Source organism: Arctopsyche grandis, chromosome 10 (assembly GCF_051622035.1).
Source record: "Arctopsyche grandis isolate Sample6627 chromosome 10, ASM5162203v2, whole genome shotgun sequence".
In the NCBI taxonomy this organism is placed as follows: Eukaryota; Metazoa; Arthropoda; class Insecta; order Trichoptera; family Hydropsychidae; genus Arctopsyche; species Arctopsyche grandis.
This window is the reverse complement of record NC_135364.1, coordinates 9038635-9065492: the sequence shown is the minus strand read 5'-3', so window position 1 is coordinate 9065492 and position 26858 is coordinate 9038635. Positions and strand designations below refer to the sequence as shown.

Below are 26858 nucleotides of genomic sequence, written 5' to 3'. Positions count from 1 at the left end.
GATAATTTATCGAATGCACACAGGCCACTGGTAGAAGATGACCTAGCTACATATGTATATGCGGACCGAAGTTATACTTGCTATCCCGTTATTTCCCCGAAATATAGTTGGGGTGTGTTACAAGTTATAACTTGCAACAGCATTCACAAGTATACAACAAGACAACCTAAATGTATTTACTATGTCTTGTTTTGTATTTTTTAAGGAATATAATTTTTCCGACTCTCGTTTCTTTCGACCGCCTTTATATTTCGGCCGCTTGTGTGCGTTGCACACATTTGTGCATATGATAGGCGCGGCCCTGCTTCTTGTGGACAATCGTGTACATATGTTTAATATGTATGTGGGTAAATTGGAATTGTCGTTGTGTAAAATTTTGTACGTTTGTTTGAGTTACGTTTGACTGTATTTTTAACAAAGTACGCATGCTTAGGTAAATTATATTTTTATGAACAAAAAAAAAAAAAAGCAGCAGCCATTTTACAGATGTAAAGCGTGGAGCAGTATGGTGTATGGACGACGTTATTAGGTGGGTTTTGGTGGTGGCGTCGCGGTGCTTTCAGCGCTTCTGAAAATTTCAACGGCGGCCGCATAGTAAAATAAGATCGTTCCCCAGGGATTTAGTGGGGAATTATGCGCAGATGTTCTCGTTGTATGTTATTGTATCGTATTATCTACAGGACGCCGGGGGGTGGTGGGTGCGGATCGGGTTTACGGGAGGGGTCGTCGGGAGAGAAAAACTTCCAGACCTGCCGGTTTTGACAGCAATTTTTAGATCCAGTCTCGTGTAATCACATTCCTTATCCGATGTGAGCGAAATTAAACTCGAAACTGTATTCAAATACATATGTGTATGCAAGTTGAATTATGAATTCATGTACACTGGTGCACGTACATACATACATAATGCACCAGCGTGTGCCTGAAGAATCGTATTAAATTGTGTTGTGTATGTATTGTAGAGTATAATTTCAAAGTGGAATATTGTACATATATATATATATATATATATATATATATATATATATATATATATATATATATATATATATATATATATATATATATATATATATATATATATATATATATATACATATATAAAATAGAATGTCTGTCTGTCTTGCATATGCTCCTACTCAACCACTCAATCGATTACGATGGAACTTTCAGGATTTGTTGTATGCATGTACGAGAAGCTGACTGTGAAAAAAAAACCTCTTAATAATAATATTCGTAATTACGATTTTACCGACGCGAAAGTTTGAAGCGCCATTGTGTAGTCAAGGAAATGTGATCGTTGGTAACCACGTTACCAGTTGCTTTATAACGACCCCGCGTTGAAGAGACGTTAGTTGAGCTCCAACCATCACTTGAAACGGGAACTGGTATGGGAATCGGAATTGCATGTCTTATTCTGGCATTGCAACGCATGCCGGGTTCAGCTAGTCGTATATAATAGTCAAATGCGTGCGTGCGTGCCCGCGTGCCTGCGTGCCTGCGTGCGTGTTAAGTGCGTGTGAATGTTTGCTAACACGCTCCGTCTCTCTTTCTCCTCTTGTAATCGTATATCGTGTAAAGAGACGCGGCATATCACTTAGAAAAAATATTAAATTAAATTATTAATAAATATTTAATTCCGTTGACCCGACTTGCAATGTTTAATATGTGCACACAGGCCACTTGCTTAGACAGTACATACATATATTGAATCGTTGGATTTGAAAAATATTTCAGACTTGTTTATAAGAGTAAAATGTTTGCTTAGTTCCGATCAAAATTTATTATTTTTTCATGTAAATTATTATTGGATTTCGAATATCTGCGTGTCTTTAATATGCCGTAATACATTAAAATATATACCTCTGCGTTTTTTTTTCAAGTTTTAATCAAAATGTATGTAAACATCAATTTTTATTAAATAAATTATTGAAAAATATGCTCGACGGTAAAAAAAATATGTACATAAATAAATTGAACGATAAAATGGCGATTAAACTGTCGAAATAAATTTTAAAATGGTGGTGTATGTGCTATAGCATGTATTCGATAAATAAATGTAAAGATTTGCTTCGTCGTTTTTTATCCAATAAAAAATAGCATGCGATTTTGTTTCATTAGACAGAACAAAGTTCTTTTTAAAATCTATTAAACAACTACTATCCGAGTAGGAGTTTTGCTCAAAAGAAAAGTATGTTGTCTATTGTCAAACTGATCTATGTAACATGACACATGCTATCACCCCACTCGAACCGCGATGGCCAATTACATTTCGTTTCAGTTTCGTTTGACGTTTAATTTTTGCTAGTTTTGAGTTCGTGTTTTGTATTTTGATATACATACTTACATTAATATAAGTTATTGATTTATTTATGAAATACGTATACATTGTATATATTCGGAAATTCATATGTTTTATACAATAAAAGTAATTGTCAACGTTTATTGTGTGGTTTATTGTGCTACTGTGTTTTAGCAGGTGTAATGGCAAAGATTTAGGAAAGATACAAAAATCACAAAATAAAGCTATGAGAGGTATTTTAATGTGGGTAGATTAAAAAGTATTACAAGTATGTTTGATGCATTCGGATGGATGAGTATTAGAATTAGTTTAAATCTTAGTACATTGTCTTTTGTTTATAAGTTAGATCATAAGTTATTACCCAAGTATTTTAAGGATTATACAATAAGAAATAGATATATACATACATAGTTATTATACTAGAAATAAGAACAATTTAGTTGTAGGTCGAGAAAAAATGTACTCTAGTCTTTTTATGATAATATTGGTAGTTTTCATAATTGGTAAGAAAATTCTATAAGTTTAATGTATTTCACATTTGACATCTTTATTTTAATTAAACAGGCTAAAAGTTATCGAAGGAATAAATTGGCCCAAGTAACTCGCTCCGTATTTATTAGTACGTATAATAGTGGATACATGTACATAGAGATGAATTTGTGGATATATTTTTTAATTGAGAATCGTTGTCGATAGATAAATCTAAAGTTGCACGCAATTTAGATGCTTATAAATTTCATTTAAACCTTTTAGCGAATCTCTACAATTTCTCAGTCTTATATACATAGGCCGTGATAAATTTTTGTTCTCAAACTTGTGAACAAGAATACGTAATGCGAAACTGCTATAGAAAAAGGAAATATAGCCTATTTTAACTTTTGAACATTCGCTTTTGTCGAAAAAAAAAAAAAAAAAAAAAAACTTTCACCACTCCTTCACAACCGAGATCCTTACAGCGCATCATATCGGATGTATCTATCTATCTATTATATCGTATATATATATTTGTTCGTTTGACGTGAAACATTAATCAGAAATGTGTGGCGTATTTTTCACGTGTACAGATTTATCGCATCACAGGGAAGAAAAAATAGAAGGAAATTTCGTCTTTTTTTTCCCCTCTTCCCCCCACTGCGCCTTTGATACGGAACGGCGCGCATTTCGAATCGAACAGTGTTCACATTCATGGAACAAAGTATTTTTCAGGATTCTCATTTCCTGGGTAGTCGTTTGCCTGTGTATCCGGTTGTCAAGAGCAGAGTCCTGGGGGCTCGGTTCCTTCAGGAAAGGGTCCTGTTGGCACCCGGGGCTTCGTCGAAGCCCCTGAAAGCATTCCTTCAAAAGGTGTCGTAACAAATCCGACGATATGGGATATTGCCATTGACGTAAAGCCGAGCTTTCAATACGACAAATGAAATTAAATATCGTTCAAAAGGCTCGAGTCAACACTTGTGTAGGTACGCTTCCTACGTACGTACGTATGTATGTATGTAATATCGCATATACATATGTAACTAATTTTGTTTGACGTGGGTACGTGTATTCATGTACCTATCTATCCGTCTCGCTCGCAAAGCATTCTTAATTATGTTGTTTAATTAAGTGTAATCGTTGGAGTGCTTGATTATTCTCGTGTTTGACGTTTGTTAGGTACGTGCTTCAAATAGATACATACATATGTGCATATATTAAGATTCGATTCGCAGAAATCTGCGTGGAAATGCTGCAAAGAGTTACGCAATTTGGCGAGCTTATGGCTTGTATGTATTGTAACGTCGATGTCAGAATGTGACGAAAATTAAATTTCGATTTTGCTTTGTTCGTTCTCTTTTCTTTTATGTGTGTTTGTTAGAATTAAACTTTGCATTTAATTAAATTAAAAAAGCGTGGTCGATTGTGTTCATAGTCAAATTTCAAAAAAGTTCACATACATTCAATGCTTCGTTATAATAAAATTTGGAAAATATACAAAACGAATACTGCAATTTTCTAACACAAATGGACACGGTGGGTCCGCTGGTATACTTTTTAAATGTTTTAATGCTTATTTTGGTTTTATATGAACAATAGTTGATTATTAAAGTCATCATACGTACGTCATCATATGTAAATCTTAGTACTACACGTAATTCAGCGATTTGTATAATAAAATGCTGTATTGTTTGTAATTGGCCAGGAAGGCTCATTGGGGTTTACCTGTAAGGCCTTCCTGGTATAAAAAAAATGTATTAAATTAAAAATATTATTACATACAATTTTCTACGGAAATTGAAGGGTGATGTCGCCTTTGCAAAACTATACATAGCTATTTTATACGCGAAAATACACGTATTTCGCAACGTGGGTTGTCGTTTCTATCATATTTTTTTTACAACTGATCGTATTTCGTAGATTTTCCAGAGCGTAATCTACATACGTATATACGTATATATCGTATTTGTATATAGTCTTTATCCACCCTAATTCGATGTCAGTTTTAAGATGCCGTTCTGGTTTGGTATCGATCTCGCGGGCTCGAGCCCGCAAGTCTCGTGGCCGAAATCACATCGAATTTCCACTTGAGATGATTCCTTGTCATAAAATAAAATATTTCATTTCATTCATAGAAAGAAAATAAACTGAGAACTTTTTTTTCGGCCTGTGTATTTTTTCAAGCGGTAATCTACGTCACTGAGGGTTCCAGCAGCTATTCTAGTAATTCATACCGTCAACTGCACGCCTTTGCCTAGTCGGTGGAACAGTGATTAAATTTTGTTGTGAAAAATAATATAATTTTTTTGAAACGGAATAATAAGCGTTTCAATTAAAAATTTCAAACACAATGTTTGCCATTTATTTTATGTTCAAATTTTAATGTTTTATTTTTGAAAATTAATTTACAAGCTTTTGGCCTGCGGTGTGTGTTAATAATATACATATGTATATACAATGTAACTTATTTATAATGATGTGAATTTTATATGAAAATTTTGCAGAGGTTTATGTATATGTTTGTTTTTATATGAGAGATGTCTTAACTTTTTTGTAATTTAAACTCAACGGATCATATCGTTGTTCTAACTTCTAAATTAAACGTGAGTTAAATTTTTTAGATAATTAATATGAAAGCTTGTATTGTTTTTTTTTTATATATGATTTGGAATTTATTTATTATCAAATTAGGCTATTTTGATACATATTAGTCAGCAGTATGGATGTTTAGCACCAAGAGATTATTGGGTTCGAATCCGTGCTAATCTTTAATGCTGCTGGTCAGACTTGGATATCTGTGACTTCAAGTCGATCGTTTCTTATCAGAGTTTGCCAATTTATCTGATTTCATTGTTGAAACAGTTCCTCCATCAAGTTGGCAAAAATCATCCTAACCCTATATTAACCTTTATTATGTAAAGTCTAAATCCATTGATTAATTAATTAATTTATTTTGTGTTGTTCAGCCTCTCGGAATACAGCCATTTATGTAATAAAAATGCTGCAATATTTGTAATTGATTGTCTAGAAAGGCGCATTGAGGCCTACCTGGTATAAATCTATGCCAAATAAAGTAAAAATTACAGGTAATGCTAATACATGAATATTATTCTATATAAATTAAATATTCATGTACGTATTTAAATATAGAAACACTTGATATATTTTAATGAATATTTATTTTTTACTTTCATTTTCAGTATTGAACTTGGATTCTAGTTGTTTTGTTGTATAGGTATGTGAAGTAAGTTTGTTTACGTATGTTTGTTAATTTAGTTAAATATTTCTTATTCATAAACGAATCTTTTTCACTTTGAAAATTAATTTGATGTTGCGCTTCTACATAGTCTACTTAATTTAATTAGGGTCTGAGAAATCTTCTGCGGAAAAACCGCACTTTCAACGAACATCTTGCGAAATTTTCCCGTCGAACAAAGTCACTAATTTACACGTTCAATTAACGCAGACTCTGTATATCTATCCACACAGCGGTACGGAAAATATTTATTTTTTATATGATATTATTCGGTTTGAGTGGTCGGTTTGTTATTTTGTGGTGGAGTTATGCTACCCAAGTCCACAGGCCGTGTTGACCCTTCAGGTTTTTACGACACTCGTTTTTGATTTATACTACGCTCGCTGCAAGGAATATATGTATGTATATACACACACATATATGTGTATAAATATATATATATATATATATATATATATATATATATATATATATATATATATATATATTATATATATATATATATATATATATATAGATACGTGTACACTAAAGATAATATACAGCCTGAGGGAATTTTTGGCTCTCTCAAGGAAAAATTCGCGTATACGTATCCGAAGTGAGAATTGTCCGAACGATTCACAGATATGCATTAACGCTTGGCCGTTCTTCAAAGTTCGCGTTCGGAAAATGCGCTTTTCCGATAAGTTCAAAAGCGGTTTCAGATTTACAAACGGTCGGTTCGATCGAATGTCGACAGTGGGCAGGCGGAAGAATTTTTTAAATTAAATTTATGTACATCGTTGTAGGTGGAAAAATTTTGCGCGAGCGTAGCGTAGCGGAAGTGTTTTCCACGAATATTAATTTGATTTTGTTTTTTCATTAAGAAGTACGCTTATTTTTTAATTAATATCTTTGCGAAGTGAAGATTTGAATTCGGAAAGGTTGTATTCGAGACGGGGTGTTTTATTATTTTTCGAATTAAATGGAAATTCCCCACCCCTCCACCCTCCACGCCAAAATGACGAAAAAAATAAATCACTGTTTTTCTTTGGCGTGCACGTTACTTACCTAATAAATGAACACTCGTATTCTTATATTTCCAAGGTTTAATATATACAATATAAAAAAAACAATAAAAAAATGTCGTATATATTTTTAAAATTTATTTAATAATTAAACATATAAATTATATTATTTCTAACGAAGATCCACACTGTACACTTATCTATAATTTGGCACCCTGTCTAAATAACTCTACGAGATTATTCATTGAATGTTATATTATATATATATTTATGTATGTATAATAATTTTTATTTTTACACAATACGAATAGGTTCATTGACACGTTCAGTCACATCACAAGTTCACAAATGATGTATTTGAAATTAAGATACCATTTGGCTGTGCAAAAGGGTAGGACATTTAATTAAAAATTCTACGAATCATTTGCGAAGACTTGTGTGCGATTTTAATATTATAAATAAAATATGGAGTGGTTGAAAATTAATTCCTTTGAATGGTATAAAATGCTTACGTTTTCTTTTTTTTGCTAACGTGGATGTTTTTTTTCTCATTAATAATAACTTGCAATAAATTTATTATATGGTACTATTTTTCAATGCTTATATTAGTTATATTTTGTATACGAATTATTTCTTCTATAACAATTTATTGTACACGTTAGACATTTAACGTACTGTATAGATTTCATCTGGTTGAAATTACCACTTTCCAGACGGTAAGTGCATACATCGTCGTGGCGACAATCATCAACCATTGTTTCAACGTATTACTACTTACACAACCTGAAAATGTACAGAAACATGATTTAAAATTATGCTGATATCACTGAGCAACAAAAAAAAAAATTACCGGGCTGGAGACTTATCAATCGTTTAGGACAATAATTTTTCTTGGTTTGCTCTCGTTTATGAGATAACCAGCAGCGTGGTTTAGTGGTGAATGTTGAATTATTTCGTACTTGATGTTACGAGTTCGATTCCCGCTAAGTTTCGCTGTTGGTCAGACCTTGGTTTGTCAAGATCGATCGTTTCTTATCAGAATTTGCCAATTTTTCTGATTTTCATTGAAACGATTTCTGTAAAATTGGCGTTTCCTTCCCAATTTTTTGTTGTGAACCTTTAGTTATTGTTATATCTTAGGTTTCGCCATATTGCTCACCATAGATGTCTCTGTGATTGTTTATCGAATATAAAATTCGTATTGTTACATGAAAGTTATTCATTGTTATTTATCGTATTAATACGATGTTTGTAATATCTGACCATAGATGTCAGATATTGTTTAGATTTACATGTATCTATGTAATAATTATGTGGACCAGGAAGGCGCATTTGGGGTTTACCTGTTAAGCCTTCCTGGTATATTTGTATATATGTATGTACATATGAGCGTTTAAAAAAATTCGTAATTTTTTACAGTTTTTTGGCTTTTGCAGACATTGACCCAATATTTAGTATTTCTGTTCTGTTGTAGGGAGTATTAGAATTAATAGTCAGACTTTTTTTCTATTGATTGTGATTTTTATTGCTTTAAAATACTCAAAATTAGTTATATAGCGAATCTTAAAAGTCAAAAATGTACTTTTTTACCTCTATTTTCTTCCCGTGATATTGTCAGTTTGTTTTATTAACTTTTTACTTTACCACGTGTATATGGATTGGTTTTCTATCTCAGTATTTATGTAAACATTATTATTCGAGCAGTAAATCATTTTGACAGTAAATGTGGTGAAATATAAAACTGGCCTAATAAATGCATTATAGCACTGGATAAAATTTTTGACTTTAAAATTCGATGGATAGTTAATTATAAGTACTATAAAGCAATACAAAATTATAATCAATAGGAAGAACATCTGACTGTTAATTTCAATACTCGTTTTGAGCACAACAATACTAAGGGTGAAAACACAAAGCACGGAACGCGGCACGTGGAACGTCGACAAGTTCTCCTACATTTATTCAAATATAGGATAGACCGTTATCGATCACTGTCAAGTAAGGATAAATACAAGGATACAATTTTACCGAAAACGCTCGAAAACAGGGGGTCATTTTGGCAAAGCACGGCCTATTTTTTTCGCACGTTTAAAACTATCTAAAAAAACGATGTGCCACAACATCGCTGTAAGTTTTGAGTTAAGTACCGACAAAGCCAAAAAACTGTGAAAATTGTGCATTTTTATAAACGCTCATATCTCACAGACAAAACAGCAAACCAACAAAAATCATTAGCAGATTTTAGTTTAATGGGTCATACTTTACTTTACTAAAGTAAAGATTGTTAAGTGTTAATTGAAGAACGTGATTTTTTGTTGCTCAGTGTATGTATTCATATTATACTTAAATTCGCGTACAATGTCAAAAATATTCATGTATTACCTGTGGAGCTTTGACCCATGACCAAAGCTATGTGTGGCGTTTCTTCTCTAATTTTAACGATCTCACTGCTTACTTTATAAACGTCGTATATGGTGGCTTCGCACTTCAACTTGACGACGCCTCCGAATCCGGGCTGGAGTCTGATTTTAGTGATCTTCAAAGGTATCGTGTTGACCGGCAACGGATAATCCAAAAGGCTCGATTCCGTCAAACCGCTTTTGCCCCTTTCGATGTTTTCGTAATACTTGTGCTCTCGTTGGTTATCGTTGGGAACTTTCGGCACAGGGGAGTAAGCCGTGTACACTGTGATTTCAGGACTGGTGATCGGAATTTTCAATTGAGACGAGCTGATCTCTTGTTGACTTCCACCGACCTGATATCGCGGATGCTGCATCTGCTCTTCGGTGCCCACTTCCAGGACGCTGAACGACGAGCTCGGCTCCCATAGATCCGGATTCAAAGGTATCGTTGTCGTGTACGTTTTATTTACCTGCACGTTGGAAATAATCGATTTGAGTTCAAAGGCCATACATTTGTAACTGAATTACATATCTGATGAGACATACCTTTTCTCCGTTGAGGTACCAAGTCAAATTCGCCGGTGGGTAGCTCAAAGGCGATGAGCAATTTGCTCTTATGTTGTCGCCTGCCGAGTATCTCAAGCGGTCTACGATCAGCACCGGTGCCGATTGGGGTGTATCTGTTTCGCAAAAGAGGTTTATCGTAGGTTTAATTATACACCTAGATATGTATAAATGTATGCAGCTAGTTTGATGAAAACTCACCGACTACGTCCAGTCTGGTTGATTGGATCTCTGTGTGAAATAGAGGAGCATCGGCCGATACTTCACAGAAGTATAGTGCTGCAAGCTGGCGATGGACGCCCGTTAGAGTCACACGTTGGTCGTTTGATGCAGACAACTATGGAAATTAATTAAGAAAAATTGTAAATTTTGTGTCAATAGAGTGAGGTGTTAATGGTATGAAAATTTGTCAATATGAGCGGAAAAGTCGGGGTACCATAGGACGTACTAAAGAATATTTTTCGTACTATTATTTTCGCGCAGTTGCCAGTATGTGCTGAGCTGGCTAAAAATATTTTTAAATTATCGTTTAATTACTAATACAATTACAATGTATTCAATGTTGAAAACAAGTTGAAAATCAACTCGATTAATTTCCATTTTAATGAAAAAAATGAAAAGGATTGGTTCCCGTTTCCTTATGAATAAATCATTTATACTGTTTGTATGTATGTACGTTGTTTGAAATTTTACTCATTCAAGCGCTATTTTCGAGTTGAGAAGTTCGTAGAAGTATCGATTAATATTGTTTATAATGTTTTGAACGCACAGAGTTCCACGAAAATCTTAATTATTTTGGTAACTCGGTATATTTTAATATAAATGTATTAAATCAGAAGATTTTCGGTGTTTACAAATACAAAGATAATTTTCTCTTATACATTTAAAATATATGCATGTGGTTTTTATCTCACGAAGGGGAATCATTGAATCAAATTAGCAATAAAAACATTCAAATGATTTTAAATTGTGCAGTGTAAAGTATGCGATTCTCCATCGTTAGATAAAAACACAAAATTATTAAACGCAACTTTGCGTTTAATAATTTCCACTTGTATGTATGTATGTATGTATGAGCCGGTATATTTGATAGTGGTGGGAGTCTAATTTTCAGTTCTAAAAACACTTTTTCTGTTTGAATTAATTCACAAATTTTTATAACATATTTTAATTCGACGTGTCCAGAATCTCAGAAAAGCAGAAAATACATACATATTACAGGCCACCATTATTATCAAGTATTGTTAAACTCAAAACGGCTCATATGTATGTAGATACATACATACAATATGTATATTAAAATGAACGTTTGTTAGTTTGTAAGAAATATGTTTTGCCATTGATGACGTGCGGACGTGAAATATGGACATGGAACCCCAAGTTGCTACACAAAGTTTAATGCACTCAAAGAAGCATAGAACGTTGTATGGTTGGCATTACTAGAAAAGAAGGCAAATGGAATAGGTGGGTGTGAAGTTTGACAAGTTATAATGGATAGAGTGAAGAGATTGAAATTGTAATGGGCGGGCTACGTGGCAAGAAGAATGGATGAAAGGTGGACAAAAGAAGTACTAGAATGGTACCCGAGAGAATGTAAAAAGGGAAAAGGAAGACGGTAACCAAGATGGGTAGACAAAATTAGGAAAATGTATGGGGTGAGATGGATGAGAGTTGCGCAAAAGCGTATTGGAAAGACCTTCATCCAGCAGTGGACGGTGAATGGTTGTAGATGATGATGATGTGTGTTTATCTCTTGAGCATGGTTTTCAACTTAACAATCTTAACAATTTTTTTCAACATGGTTTTCTATCTTTTAACAATCTTTCTGTCAGACGACGACTTACTGATGCTACGTTCTTCTTTAAGCTCATAAACGGTTTCCTTTATTGTTCTGATTTACTGAATAAGGTTGATTTCAGGATCCCAGATAGGTATTCTAGACACGTTGCACTCTTTTCACTTGATCCTTTCAATACTAATTCCCAAAAATATTCTTATCTGCAGCGTGTTTATCGTATGTTTAACGGGGAGCTGAATGAGATTGATCTGTTCGGTATTTCTCTTCGTCAATTCAGGACTAACATCAAGAGAATCATGACCGATTGATCCATTTCTTCTTCTATTCTATTTTATAACGTTTTTACAATATTTTAACACTTTAGTTTAGTTATGCAATGTGCTATTTAGTCATGTTATAGCTTTTATTCTTTTCATTTTCATTTGTTTATCTTTAAAAAAATCTGTAATTGGACTCGGATGTTATATATAATATATATTTACTCTTGGTTTTTATGTATGTCCACATCTTGTTGTCTGTTGATTTTTCAATAAATAAAATAAAATAAAACTTAGGGGCGCCAAATATTTAACAACTTAGGACCGCTTATTTTTTTTTAGATTGATATAATACTTATGGAGTTGCTAAAAGTTAGTATCGACTTCAATTTATATACTCCCTTCGAGTCGTCTGGAGATTTTTCACCTTTCTATGAATGATGGTTTAAGCTTTATGGGAGAAATGACAATGTGAACTTTTGAAATTGCTCTATATTTTTTTAAAGGAATCGAATAAATACGTATGTATAGTGATATTGGGCAAAGTTGATCGATATAGCACGCACGTCGTAAACAGCGCGCGAATGGAAAATTCACGCTTGCGCCAGGTCAGCATTTCTTAATCTACCACCACCTGTCACAACCACATTATAAATTGAAATTTACCGCCGAGCGCAATTCCTTTCAGTATTTCGTTTTGGTTTCTACCTCGGTTTTAACGGTTATTCATTTAACGTACCCCGATTTTAACGAAAGAAATCCCATGCACCCTCTCAAAGCTCCATTCCTCCTAGTTTATTCTAGAGATTTTCATTATACTTGCTTATGTGTATGTGTGTGTCTACAAATATGTATGTACAGAGAATACGAGGATTCGTATGGAGAGTGGGTGGGGGCATTAGTTGGGACGTTGGTCTGCAATAAAAACGTTTAAAGAATAAATCACGCGAAACGGCTAAACCTTTTGGCAAACCCTGGAGTGAGACTTGCGGCTGTCTACGGCCGTATTATATCCCGAGGAAAAGGCGATCGTCAACCGAGAGGTGTGTTTTTATCGTCATTATTGTTATTGTTGGGTAGTGTGTTTTGTATGTAATTTTTGTTGCTTCTACCTATAATCTACCTATAATATGTTTTATTGGTTAGTGTTGTGTGTTGTTTTTGATTAGTATGCGTGGTGCGTTAGACAGATGCGAAAGATCACGTGACGCATACACTCGTTTCTGGCTGTTTTTCCACTTTTTTTTTTATTACTTTCACCAACAAAATATAGCTGACAGCGTCGTGTCACATTTATGTTAAAATATTATATGTATGTATGTATGTAGGATTGCATTTCGCGTGACAGTGGAGTAATTCCGTTCGAATGCATGTATGTATGTACATATATACGTAGCTAATTGTATGGGAGTTGAATTATGTATTTTATTTTTTATTTTTTAAAGTTTGGACCATTGTGGCATTACATGAATTCCTAATGGTCAAAAATATAACAGAAAAGAAACAAAATAATAACTGTACAGAAATTAAATACATATTATACCTATACATACAATTCATAAAAAACAAAAGTTAAAGCAATATAATTAGTCACATTGCATATACATATGTCACAGTGAAATTATATTTCAAGTGAAAATATATGTTCACTGACGTTTCAGTGACATCATAACCAGTTACATTTTCAGGGTTGGTTTAATTCATTTAAGATTAGATTGTTAGGGTTGGTATTATTTAAGGGTTAGGATAGGTTAGGTTAGGTAAGGGTTAGCCCTATTCATTTAAGATTGGGTTGTTAGGGTTAAATTTATGGAGTTAAACGTTGAAAATTCATTGTTTGATACATTTTCACTGCTTGAATTGGTGAAAATATGTATATTTTCACTTGAAATATGCTTTCACTGTAACATATACATAATGATATTTAATATAAGGAGGAAAATTAGGAATGTCTAGTATCAATATATGTATGTATGTATGTATGTAATTACATATGTACAAGAATCAATCGTGAACACAAAACATCGAAGAATATCAAATTCACTAGTGAAAATATATTTTCACTTGAAATATGTTTTCACTGTAACATATAAATAATAATATTTAATATAAGGAGAAAAATTAGGAATGTCTAGTATCAATATATGTATGTATCTATGTAATTACATATGTACAAGAACCAACCGTGAACACAAAATATCGAAGAATATCAAAAATCGACAAAGTCGAAAAATACATCATATCCTTTATACATCACTGTGACATTACAGGAATCCCCAATTCACCACGACGGTCGAAAAAAAATACAGAGGGATGACAAAAATAAAAAAATATGTATAATATTATATATGTACATATGTACACATATACATATAATACTATATCGATATAGTGCATATATTTAGGTACATATATTTGTATATATGAATCATAATATACAATTTTAGATATATTATGATTCATGTATACAAATATATGGTGTAGGTGTAGGTGTAGAGATTTATTTAGAGACAAGTCTCTCGTTAGATGTCTGTATACGGTATTGGTTTTTATCAAGAAATGCTACGATATACTTTGAGATATACATATTATACATTAGAGCAGAGTGAAATTTGGAATTTGGAAACGCCTCTAGTTGTAAGAGATGCTCTGTATCATAGGGAATTCGTAAAAAATAATATAAAAATTCTAAAAATATATTTGCACTGCCGCCAGCCCATTTAAGTTTGTGAAAATCGTAAATTTTACCGCTTTTCGAACGTTTTTTTTTTAATTTAAGCTGTAGTAGTTGGTCATTTATTTTTGTAGTTGAATTTTGTTGTGGAAAAAATTGTTTTATATGTTGCTAGGCTCGATATGACAGAAAAATACGTCATACATTCTAATATTACATATCTTTAGAGATTTGTCTGCAAGTACATACATAAATATCTATATTGATAGCCGTCTTTAAGTAATTTACGTTTGTATGTATTAAGTAATTTACGTATGTATGTATGTATTTAGTAATTTACGTATATAAGGGAAAAATTGTTAAAAAATATTGGGGTAGATATATAAAAAAAACGTTTTCCGTATTTGTATATACATATGTAGCGTGAAATTTTTATCCGAGAATAATTTAATCAAATATGAATGTTTGTAATAATATTTGTTAAAAATGTACATATTCTGAGTGTATTTATCTGTATTAATGTGGTGCCTTTTGTCATTAAATATTCATAGATTGTTTCAAGAAAGTATCCAAGTTACCCGCTTAAAATCTAAAGTGTTAGAGTATTCTTACTGGTGTGTCTTGAAGTATCCATACAAGTTAATGAATATTGAAAAATCTGAAGAGAGCACTTTTTAACCGTTGCCATTTAGAGTGGTGTGCTTTGACTATGCTACATTTTATTTGCTAAATCTATTATGATCCGGCTAAATCTATTATGATATTGGACGACTAGTATAGTTGCTGGGTACATATGTACATATGCAGGGCCGTATAGAGAAAATCCGGGCCCCGATGAAAATTTTAAAATCCGGACCCCCCCCCCCTTGACCCATATTAGTAAAAATATTAAATAAATATTAAATATAAAAATAAAAATATTTAATATGAATTTTTTTACATAAATACAATACAGTGAAATAAATGAAATTAATTAAATACAACAATAAACTATAACAACTCCTGAAATGAAAAATGAAACAATTAAAATATATGTATACACATGTTAAAAAATAGATTAATTTAAAAAAATAATGCAAAAATAATGAAATAAAAATTGAACATGTAACATTATTAAACATAAAAAAACCGTAAAATATCAACTTATATTATTTATGGAAAAGCAGGTACATAGTACATAGGTAATAATGTATTGAATTTGGGATGATTTTTTCTGTGTTTTTAAAATGTCTCTATATAAATACATATATGTACATGTATGTACATACTTCAGATTGATACATGCTCATTATGGGGTAAAATAATCAACATAGAAAACAGTTGAATAATAAAAATGAATTCGTAAACCACAAATATTATTAATTTAAAAACTAACTTTGATTTGAGATATTGTAAATCCAGTCTACCGTTTGCAATTATACAGCAAAATTTTTACATTTTTGAATAACGTATTTTCCTAAAGTCGAAAATCAATCATTTACTAGTATATTTCTGTTGAATTATTCTAGGAATAGCACCTGCATCACATTTGCAATTTTAAGTTAAAAGTTTCATAACAAATTTGCAAATAGGTAAATGTGAAAGATTTTATCTTTATTATCGATGTAAAAATGCACTAATCTCGTACTTTTAACTGCCCGCTTATTACCGGCTTGAATCGGCCAAGGATTAATAAACATTTTTTTTTTGGATATTGTTACGAGGGAACTGGCCATTCTGAACACCAGAACAGATCTTTCCCTTAATTTGATTATGCCATAAGTAGGTAAAATCCGTACTCGAAAACAGTTATACCATTTTTCTTTGTGTCCAAAAAACCCTAAGAGTATAAAGGAAAAATAATGCTTTTATACTTTTGCTAAAAATTTATATATCGAAAGCCGGGCCCGGGTTATCTGCATACCATTTTCCCCCCTCTCATCAGCCCTGTATGTACATATGTATGTATATTTACAATGAACTTTTTAATTATCAAATTAATAAATATTATGGCATAGTAAACGGTCTTAGAATATTAATCGTTACACTTAGAGATTGGATAGAAAATATAATATTTGGAGTTGTGATAAAACAAAGACCATCGATGTGGCTGACATACTGGCTACATGGGAATGTATGTAATTGAGCTGGATTTGTTGAGGGTGTATCAGATGACTGATGGTCTAAAAGGCTGCTAGATTGGAGGCTGAGAATAGAGAATAAATATTCAATCCAACTCTGGAACATTTGCCATATATGTATGACGACGACATTATAATATGCCATTATTAAATATATTTCAGTCAGATATAAGTATATTTGTGTTAATACTTGTATAACTTGTCGTGTACATAAGTTGAGGTTGATTGTTCGTCAATTAGTATGTTGTTTCATAATATTGTGAAAGAATATCCATCTAAATATATATTATACGTAGTGTTAAATGAACAGTATGTTTAAATTGTATACTGTTTATTGAACATTACGCCAGTTAAATATAAATAAATGTTTTGATGGCGAAGAAAGTTTACTGCCAAAATTATGTGAACGTTCAATAAGTTCGATAGGCAAATTTGTCAAATTGTTTGATCTTTTACAAACATATGTATGTGTTTTAATACATACATGTACATATACATACTTTTATGCTTGATTGATATCCAGTGAGTATTCAGGGTTATTAATTGATTTTGGGGTTATTAATTAATTGACAGGGGAAATTTCCAGAAACCTGGTTATTTAACTAAGAATATTTGAGGATTATATAAACATTATTTAAAGGTATATATTCTATTTATCTTCAATTAGTTTGAATATTTATATTATTCGGTGTTAATTATGATGATGTAATATAATTTATTATTTTTTTCGCAAAACCCGTTGTTAAGGATTTTGAATGATATCACTGCATATGTATACGAGTTTGTATTTTAGTATCGTTGACGTTTCGAACGATTTATTTACTTTGTTGTATGAATTGTAAAGTGAATGCAAGGTGATATAAAGAACGTGGAATTCTATATTTTGTCGTTTGAGGAAAATTTCAATGTGCAATTAAAATTGAAGTTTGAAAAGGTTGGGAGCGTCTGAAAAAATAAGGCACCCCAGGCACGTTCAGCTCTTTTCTTTCGCCTGTATATTGTGATGAAAAGCCATTGCCAACGACTCACCTATTTGCGGATTAATCCCTTTTATCGTATTAAGCTCGTGAGACACTTCTCACCGGCAGAGAGTTGGTCCGAGTTTTCCACATAACCCGTGGAAAACTCGGATTGAAAAACTCGCTTTTCCAACGGTTCAACGCAATTCAACGGCGAACTCCTCTTCCATTATTATTTTATTTTATTTCTATTTTTATGATTATTATTTTTATTATTATTCCGCCGTAAACGGACGAACCTGTTTGTGTTCGTAAATTTGAACGACAAACTTATATTTGCAAGTCGTTATCCGCGAAAAAATGGATGCATAATTTACGATAGCATTGATTTTTTCTGCTCTCTCTCTCTCTCTCTCCTTTTTATTATTATATTATATATGGGATTATGTAAATTTGTCGACAACCTTTCATATCGTAATGTGTAATACGACTCAAGTCACATCATGTCGGTTCATTACGGGTCGAAACGAACGAAGACGAATATAATAATAAAAAAAAGGAAAATACGCGGCAAAAGGGCTTTTGCGGTCCTCTTTCGGATATTCTGAATAATGGATTATTATTCATCTCCGAAGTTGTGTCACCGTGCCCGGCTTGTACGTGACCTGTCTTCGGCTAAGCCCTGTTTTTTGGGCGTGGAATAAAAATTTTCGGGCGCATTTAATATGGAACATGGCCAACCCGCAATTTTAAAAATTCTTATCATTTTAGAGTGTTTAATGTATGTATTCGTGTATATATTACGTACAAAAGTTGTATGTATGTATGTACGACGCGTCAATAATACGGTTCTAAATAAATACATAAAAGACTATTTTTTTATTCAACTTTTTATTTTTTATCGAGCACCGAAATGTATCAAAATCCTTTAAGCTTTTAGAAGCGGGGAAATTTCAATGTCACGTATTTCCCAAATCTCTTTGATCCTTTTGTAATTGTGCACTAGTTTTTCGCGAGGCTGTCGTCGACGTCGCCTTTACTTTGTGTTTTTATTTATTTTTTTATACTTTGAAAAGTTCTCAGATAGCATTAGCATACGAATATGTAGGATGGAAAACTCGCTAATGTGACATTTGATTGTATCGGAGTTGATTTGAGGCCGATTAGTTTACATATCGCATTCCTGAAGCGCAAGGGTTATAACTGTACAATTTGGATAAATTTAATTGATATCATTTTTCTTTTTGTTTTCATATTTCATATATCAGAATGTATTGTAGGTTTTTACTTTTATTTCAAGCCACATATCAATTCCTTTCCAAAACTTCTCATTGAAATGTCAACGGGTGAAACGATAATCTATATATATAAAAATCAATGTCCGTCTCGAAAAGGCTTCTAAGCCACTGAATTGATTACGGTGGAACTTTCAGGATTTGTTGAATGCATGTCAGGGAAGATTACTGTGAAACAAAAACGGGATAAAAACTCTTAATAATAATATTCGTAATTATAATTTTATCGACGCGAAAGTATGAAGTCCCAGTGTGTAGTTACGGAAATGTTTACGTTGCTAACCGACTTGCGCGCACGCCCAACGCACAGATACATTACGTACCACTCATACTAACCTTGCATTACGTACGACACATAACAATCCTACAAATATATAAAAATCAATGTTTGTCTGTCTATCACGTATGCGTTCCTATAATTTACTATAATTTAATTTGATTATTAAGTATTAATTTGAAACTGAAACATTCACTTATTGAAATGCATCGAGAAATGGGAACGGGAATTGCATGCGTTATTGTGGGATGGAACGATGGAACTTTCAGAATTATTGTATGCATGTCCGGGAAGCTTACTGTGAAAAAAAATCAGCCAAAAATAGGAACGGAAACGGGAATAACGGGAATGAGTGACATTGCAACGCAATAATTTCAAATGTTTTCACGTTGCGACATGCGTTGTTAGGGTAAAATAAACAAATAATTGAATAATTTCAAATATGTTCGCTGTCTGCGTTTTTCCGAAAAACGGGAACGGGAACGGGACCGGGAACGGGAACGGGAACGGGAACGGGAACGGGAACGGGAACGGGAACGGGAACGGGAACGGGAACGGGAACGGGAACGGGAACGGGAACGGGAACGGGAACGGGAACGGGAACGGGAATGGGAACGGGAACGGGAACGGGAATTGCAGGCGTTATTGTGGCATTGCAACCCATGCCGGGTTCAGCTAGTATTAAATAAAAGCCAATTACGCCAATTACTTACAATTGAAAAGCCAATTACTTACAATTGAAAAGCCAATTACTTACAATTGAAGCGTGCGGCCGAATAAAGATATATGTTGCAATTTTTGAAAAATGTGTTTTTACTTATGTTACGCGTACCGTCCTCTACCGATTTACATTCACAGTTTGTCTCAAATATATGTATGTAAGTAATAAAATTATAACATATATGCTTATTCGGTTTTACGCTTCAATTATAATACAGCTTAAATTGAATTATGAAAAGCTATCGTTTCAATGTTCAGCCTGCCTGATTTATTGCAATCTTTAAACTCTGAAAAATAAGTTATCGCCTTTGCGTTCTATGTAAGTACGAGATATATATTTAAGGCGTACAAAAGCGTAAAAAAATTCAGTGGAGTCGATAGTTTCGGAGACTATTTTCGCTAAATTATATTGTTTGAATTTTGCAGACAAGCTTTCGATAGAATCGATAGATTTACTTAGTGGCAATGTCAGCATCAGACGGAATAATACGCGAAAAACACGGTTTGATTTGATACAAAAAAAAAAAACCCCCACAAAAGAAGCACATTGTACACAATGAGAATAAATCACACGCGTCAGCGAATTTTTTCTCATAGAATTTTTCTCTTTTAATAAATATCTCAGAACAGAACGCAAAGTTTACTTGGGTGAGTTTTAAAATTACGATGTACGCTTTTTTCTATATTTATTTTAATAATTAAAGTCCACGGTGGATTGTGAGATTTACGTGTGCGTGTAAGTAACCTTAGTTGTTTACCGCGTATAAATAAGCTGAAATGTCTTTTTAATGTGTGGCGTCTTTATTGGGTTTTGTTTGGTGTGCGCTTTTATTCCGGGCAATTTTGCGAAAGTTAGTGCGCTTATAACGTCCCGTGGAGCTAACTGCACTGCAAAGAAGCCAAATAACTCGCTGGTGCATTCTCTCACAACACCCGAACCACCCCCTTTTCCGACCCACCGATATATTCCTCGATAAACACTGTTAACAGTGGGGTTGTACGGTTTGCGAGCACAATACGAGAAAATGGTCTTTCGTCGTAGCACAATACGACGTTTGGAATCGGAGTTGTTTATCAAGTAAATAGCTTCAATTCAAATCAGGGAATTATTCTTATTTTTTTACACTATCCCCCTACCCCCGCATAGATAATAAAATATACTGAGATAATCTCAAGCGTTGTCTCTCAACAATCGATGGTACGTGCATTTCACTCTTTGCAGGGGTATGAATAATGCGTTTCGAATTTATTCTGTTGTGTTTTATGTTCTCGAGGGTGTATGTTGCAAATTGAATAGGTTCGTTCTATCAGTTCGGTTCAAAACTTTCGACATTATGGAGTTGAAATAAGTCTGTTTAATATTATTGTATGCCGTCGGTCTCATGCCAAAGCCAATGAATGTGCAAATGGGTTACGAATACGAAATTCACTATGACAATACTATAAATCCGCACTTTACGATGCAATATAAATATTCTGCCGTTATAGAATATTTTATTGTGTTTGATAAAATTTACGTCGAATATATGAGGACACTAAATAGTTAGTTTTATTCGTTATGCATATTCTCGAGACGCGTCTGTTTTTATAACACACTTGAAAGAGATTCAAATTCAGTTTTATTTTTTTGTAAATTTTAATGATGGTATTGGAAACTCTGTTTTTCAAACTTCACTTATTATTTTAATCAAATACTTTTCAGATAAATATACAGATGTACATACATATGTATGTGTATTGTATTGTCTTTTAGCCGTTATATTTTTCTTTGTATATTTTTATTTTGACAATCGTAGCGTAGTAGGATTACCTGTAATGCCACAACTTTTTAAATAAAAAATAAAAATTTGATGTGTATTTATACATATGTATGTATGTACATATGTATAATATATTGAAAAATAAATTTGGTTTTAAATATTGAGCCTTAAATAAAATATTAATATGATTTTTTTATTACTATACGTGTATTTTTTTATATACGTACAAATGTTTATATAAAAATTTAAAAAATTGTGCAAATATTGCATTTTCTGATGAAATAGCATGACAATGCCGCTCAGTTCGGTTAAAACAGAAGTTCTGTTTATAGGACAGGAGAAAAAAGTTCTATTTTGTTAAGTTTTGTTATCTTTAACTGTATGCAACCGAATGTAGCTATTTTATTTTAAGCACTCAACATATTGAATACAACCCTTTTCTAAAGAATTACTAATTGAGAATGAATGAAGTTTTGAAAAGCATTGGTGGGACTGAAAAACAGTGTAACATACTTTATATATTATATGTAAATTAATGCTATATTTTAGATCCAAGTATTTTTTTTTCACATATTATAGGTATATGTAATGTACCAACAGCATATATCAAACGTTGGCGTGTAATGCTTTCAACTTAGTGGTCGTGGGTTCAATCCCTGACCCGGTGCTGTTGGCCATGCCTTGGACATATGACTACAGGTTGATCGTTTCCTTTCAGAGTTTGCCAATTTATTTGATTTTCATTGAAACAGTTCCAAAAAATTGGCAACCATGTTTTATTTCTTGCAAATTTGACTTTTCAGCATCTCAAATTTGATGCTTTATAAAATGTTGCAAACATTTTATCAAATTTAACCATAGATGTCTCTATGACGCTTTGTAAAATTGCTCTATAAACTATCTATGTATAATGAGCCCGGAAAGCGCATTGGGGCTCACTTGTAATGCCTTTCTTGTATGTATATGTGTATATTTATAATAATAATAATATATATATATATATATATATATATATATATATATATATATATATATATATATATATATATATATATATATATATATATATATATATATATATATATATATATATATATATATATATATATATATATATATATATATTATTATTATTATTATAAATATACACATATACATACTAACAGCTGAACCCGGCATGTGTTGCAATGCTAGAATAAGGAATACATTTCCTGTTTTCGTTTCAAGTGCTGGTTGGAGCTCAACTAACGTCTCTTCAACGCCATGTCGTCATAAACCAACTGGTAACGTGGTTACCAACGAACATATTTCCTTGACTACACAATTGCGCTTCAAAATTTCGCGTCGGTAAAATCGTAATTACGAATATTATTATTAAGAGGTTTTTTCCCGTTTTTTTTTCACAGTAAGCTTCCCGGACTTGCATACAACAAATCCTGAAAGTTCCACCGTAATCGGTTGAGTGGCTTACGAGCCTATACAAGACCGACAGAAAAACAAACAATTTTTATTATTATTAAGCAATGTGATTATTTATACATAGTGTCGCGATCGTAATGTTTTGATGTCGAATTTGAAAAACGATTAATTCTAGGATTAATAGCGAAAAGAATAAATTCCGAGTGGATTATGAAAACGTGCTTTAACTAAGCGGGCGCATTACGTGATGCTCATTTCAGACACAAATCCCGTAGTTTACGTGACGGATTTTCATATCGGGAACACTTTGAATTTATTAGTCGAAACTATTGCATACATATGTACTATATGTATGTACATACGTGTTCACTATCCGTGAGTAACTTTCGATCGTCTCGTAAAATATTAAAACGGTTTACTGGACCATTTATGAATATTGTATGTGTGTGTGTATGAACGCGCTTGTTTGATATGTAAAGTCGAGGACTCACGTCGACGTGTATTCCCGGCAGCGAAAACACCATGGTTGGAGGACTCTCCTTGGGAACGTATCTGTAGAACTCTTCCTGATTGCGATACCATCGAATGGAGTAGAGTGGATCACCTTCCAGGTCGTACGAGCATCGCAAAGTGGCTCGACCTCCGGATTTTACGGCTCCTCCACCGGTCATCACCACCGATTTTAGGGCTAGGGTCGCACCTGTAATAGGAATATTAAATTTTAATGCGGGTCGTGATTGAATTTGTTGTGTCTACAATTTATATACATGTGTATACGTATATTATTATATTAAAATTAAAATAAGTGGACGAATTGGGGGAAAATGTTTGGAGGTTTCCTATAAATATTATAGGTGCTTTTGTCGCATAAATACATACATAGATATGTATATTTTTATTTTTTATATATATACCGGGAAGGCCTTACAGGTAACCCCAATGCGCCTTCCTGGCCAATTACAAACATTGCATTTTTTTTTATTATATAAGTCGTTGAATTAAGAGACACTGAAAAACTCGAAAATTAACGAGACATCTATGAATTGTACATAAATTTTATTGTACATTAATCAATCTCAAATAGTGGTGACATAGTAGGTAGGAAGGATATTTAGACAATTTTACTGAGAACCGTTTCAACAATGAAATCAGAGAAAATTGGCATACTCTGATAGGAAATGATCGACCTGGAGTCCCAAATATCCAGTAGCACTACAGATATACTCGGAAAAATTCTTTTCAATCGAGGTCAGCTCATGGGATCGCACCCGACACCTCTCGACGCTAAGCAGAAGCTAAACGACCCAGCTATGTTGCTGGCTAACGACCTGGCTATATGTACATATAATATAGCCATAAGATCTCGCCAGCAACGTATTTGGCTGGGACTTGAACCCACGACCTCTCTACTGGTATGCGATAACTTATAGCTCTACCAGTGCAATGCGATGTGGCTGTGAATTTTGGATTTCGGACAATGGACTTATTGGAAAATTTAACATTGATTTTAAGCAATGTTTTGTGCATCTAACCGATCTTAACACGAATTTCGAAAAGTGGATTCATTTTGCTTTTTTTTTTGGAATAGATTTTTTGGTATTTTGGTAATTAAAGTCATACATATATTGTACTTTAACTGGGTCGATTATGATAAGTTTTGACTGATAGATGAGAATTTAAAGTCGTAGCTTTGACAAAAACTCATATAAAGCGCGCCACTCTTACAACTGAAGTTATCTTTTTAGAAAATAGTCATTTTTTTTTCATGTTCTCCACATCATTTTTAAAATCTAAGTTGTTCAAAACTTCTTTGACTACTCTGAGCAACAAAAATATCACGTTTTCGAGTTACCAGAGCGGAGGCTAGCCAATCTTTACTAAGTTTGACCCACTGAATTCGAATATGATAATGATGAAAAAAATGCGCGATTTTTATAGTTTTTTGTAAAAATCTAGTATTGTTGTGCTCAAAGTGAGTATTGGAATCAATAGTCGGATGTTTTTTTCTATTGATTGTGATTTTTTATTGTTTAAAAATTTTATAATAATTAATTGTCTAGCAAATTTTAAAAGTCAAAAATATATATTTTTTTACGGTTTTTTTTCTCCGTGTTATGTTGCGTTTATTTTGCCAATTTTTTATTTCACCACATTCATAAGGATTGGTTTTCTATCTCAATATTTTTTTTTATCTAAACGTACTCGAGCGGTAATTTTTTTTAACAACTTGCTTTGGTTAAAAATAATTGAAAATTTTGCTTTGGGTGACGTTTTATATATGCTTAAAATCTTCCATGGATTATGACGAATCTGTTGTATATAATATAATATAATGGGCTTAAAATAAATTATGGATGTCAAAGTGGTCCTCAATTTGTCGAAAGTTAAAAAAAATTACTTTAATTATCAATATAATAATTTTCGATTCTTTTAAACTTTATACATAAATCCAAGGTCATGTAATTTCATGTGAAATAAACTTTTCCGTCGCGTTAACTTTGGATCTCCATCCATTTGTTTATTGTATTTATTTTAGTCTAATTCAACATAATAGGATTTGTTTCTAAAAAGTTTCCTAAATCCCTTTTTACTCTTCCCGAAAAATTTAATTACAAATCAGACCGAAACGTGGCAGACGACAATTTTTTTTCAAAATTGGAATAATTCTTGTAATTTTGTTTTAAAAGGCTTGTAAAATTTAAAATCGGCTCCACAGATCGAATTGAGATTTCTCCATGGACTCTCAAGGCTTTTAAAAGCCACTAATTAAAATTCCCGATTTATATTCATGGTAATATAATATTCCTTATGCTTTATCACATCTTTTGACTACTCGAAATTAATATTTGTAGGGTGAATCCAAACATGTAACGTGCTTGTTAGCGATGAAAGATTTTTCTTTAAGCTTGGTACACACGCTATTTAAACACTACTTTACATTACACCACTTCATTATAATATTGCTCTTCATACGTATATATACATATATACTCGTTAAAGCTGCTATAGCAATGATGTATGCACATGTATAGATACTAATCTAAACACGCTCTACATAAATTACATAATTTATATGAATACTTTGATGCTTCATGTACATATAAGTAGTACAGATACATATTTGGAAAGTGTATAAATACGGGTAAAGGCATACATAATAGGGCATATTTTATATTTTATATTGTATTGTAATTTTATAGTACGTTTTTTTATGATACTAATTTCAATATGATTAAAGACACATCTAAGAGTACATATGTATATTGTATTATAGTTTTACTTAGTTCAATTGCATTTACATAGACAAAATTCAATTTTGACACGACCTCGTCGTAATCCGATTTGTAGGCTAGTATTAAATTTTATTCGCTGGAACTTTACACTCGCTATTTCTAGTTCGGTTCATTTAACTAATGCGATGAAGTTAGTAGCCAAAACGATTGACCGATTCTCAACTATCAAAAAAATAAATAAATAAACCCACGAGAGTGGTTACAGTTGCCACGCATAAATAATACCACGAATAAACGAAATCTTTGGAAGCCACCCAAAGAAAAATTTCTTGTAGAAATTAAGC

At 32.5% G+C, this 26858-nt stretch overlaps 1 protein-coding gene across 1 annotated transcript; it reads right to left on the bottom strand.

Annotated features, from left to right (window-relative positions):
• Positions 1-7663: 7663 nt before the first annotated feature.
• LOC143917683 (uncharacterized) lies at positions 7664-23923 on the bottom strand. Its single transcript, XM_077439262.1, has 6 exons — positions 23773-23923; positions 10204-10339; positions 9985-10118; positions 9419-9908; positions 7740-7819; positions 7664-7672 (listed from the first exon to the last, which is right to left on the bottom strand). The coding sequence occupies exons 1-6, from the start codon at positions 23803-23805 to the stop codon at positions 7664-7666; spliced, it is 882 nt and encodes a 293-aa protein (XP_077295388.1). The 5' UTR covers positions 23806-23923.
• Positions 23924-26858: the final 2935 nt, after the last annotated feature.

Coding starts and splice junctions, on each gene's coding strand:
- LOC143917683 (XM_077439262.1), bottom strand. CDS start 23,805: ATGGTGTTTTCGCTGCCGGGAATACACGTCGAC. Junction 9,909..9,984: donor GGTACCTCAACGGAGAAAAG/GTATGTCTCATC, acceptor TCCAACGTGCAG/GTAAATAAAACGTACACGAC. Junction 7,820..9,418: donor CATGGGTCAAAGCTCCACAG/GTAATACATGAA, acceptor GTACATTTTCAG/GTTGTGTAAGTAGTAATACG.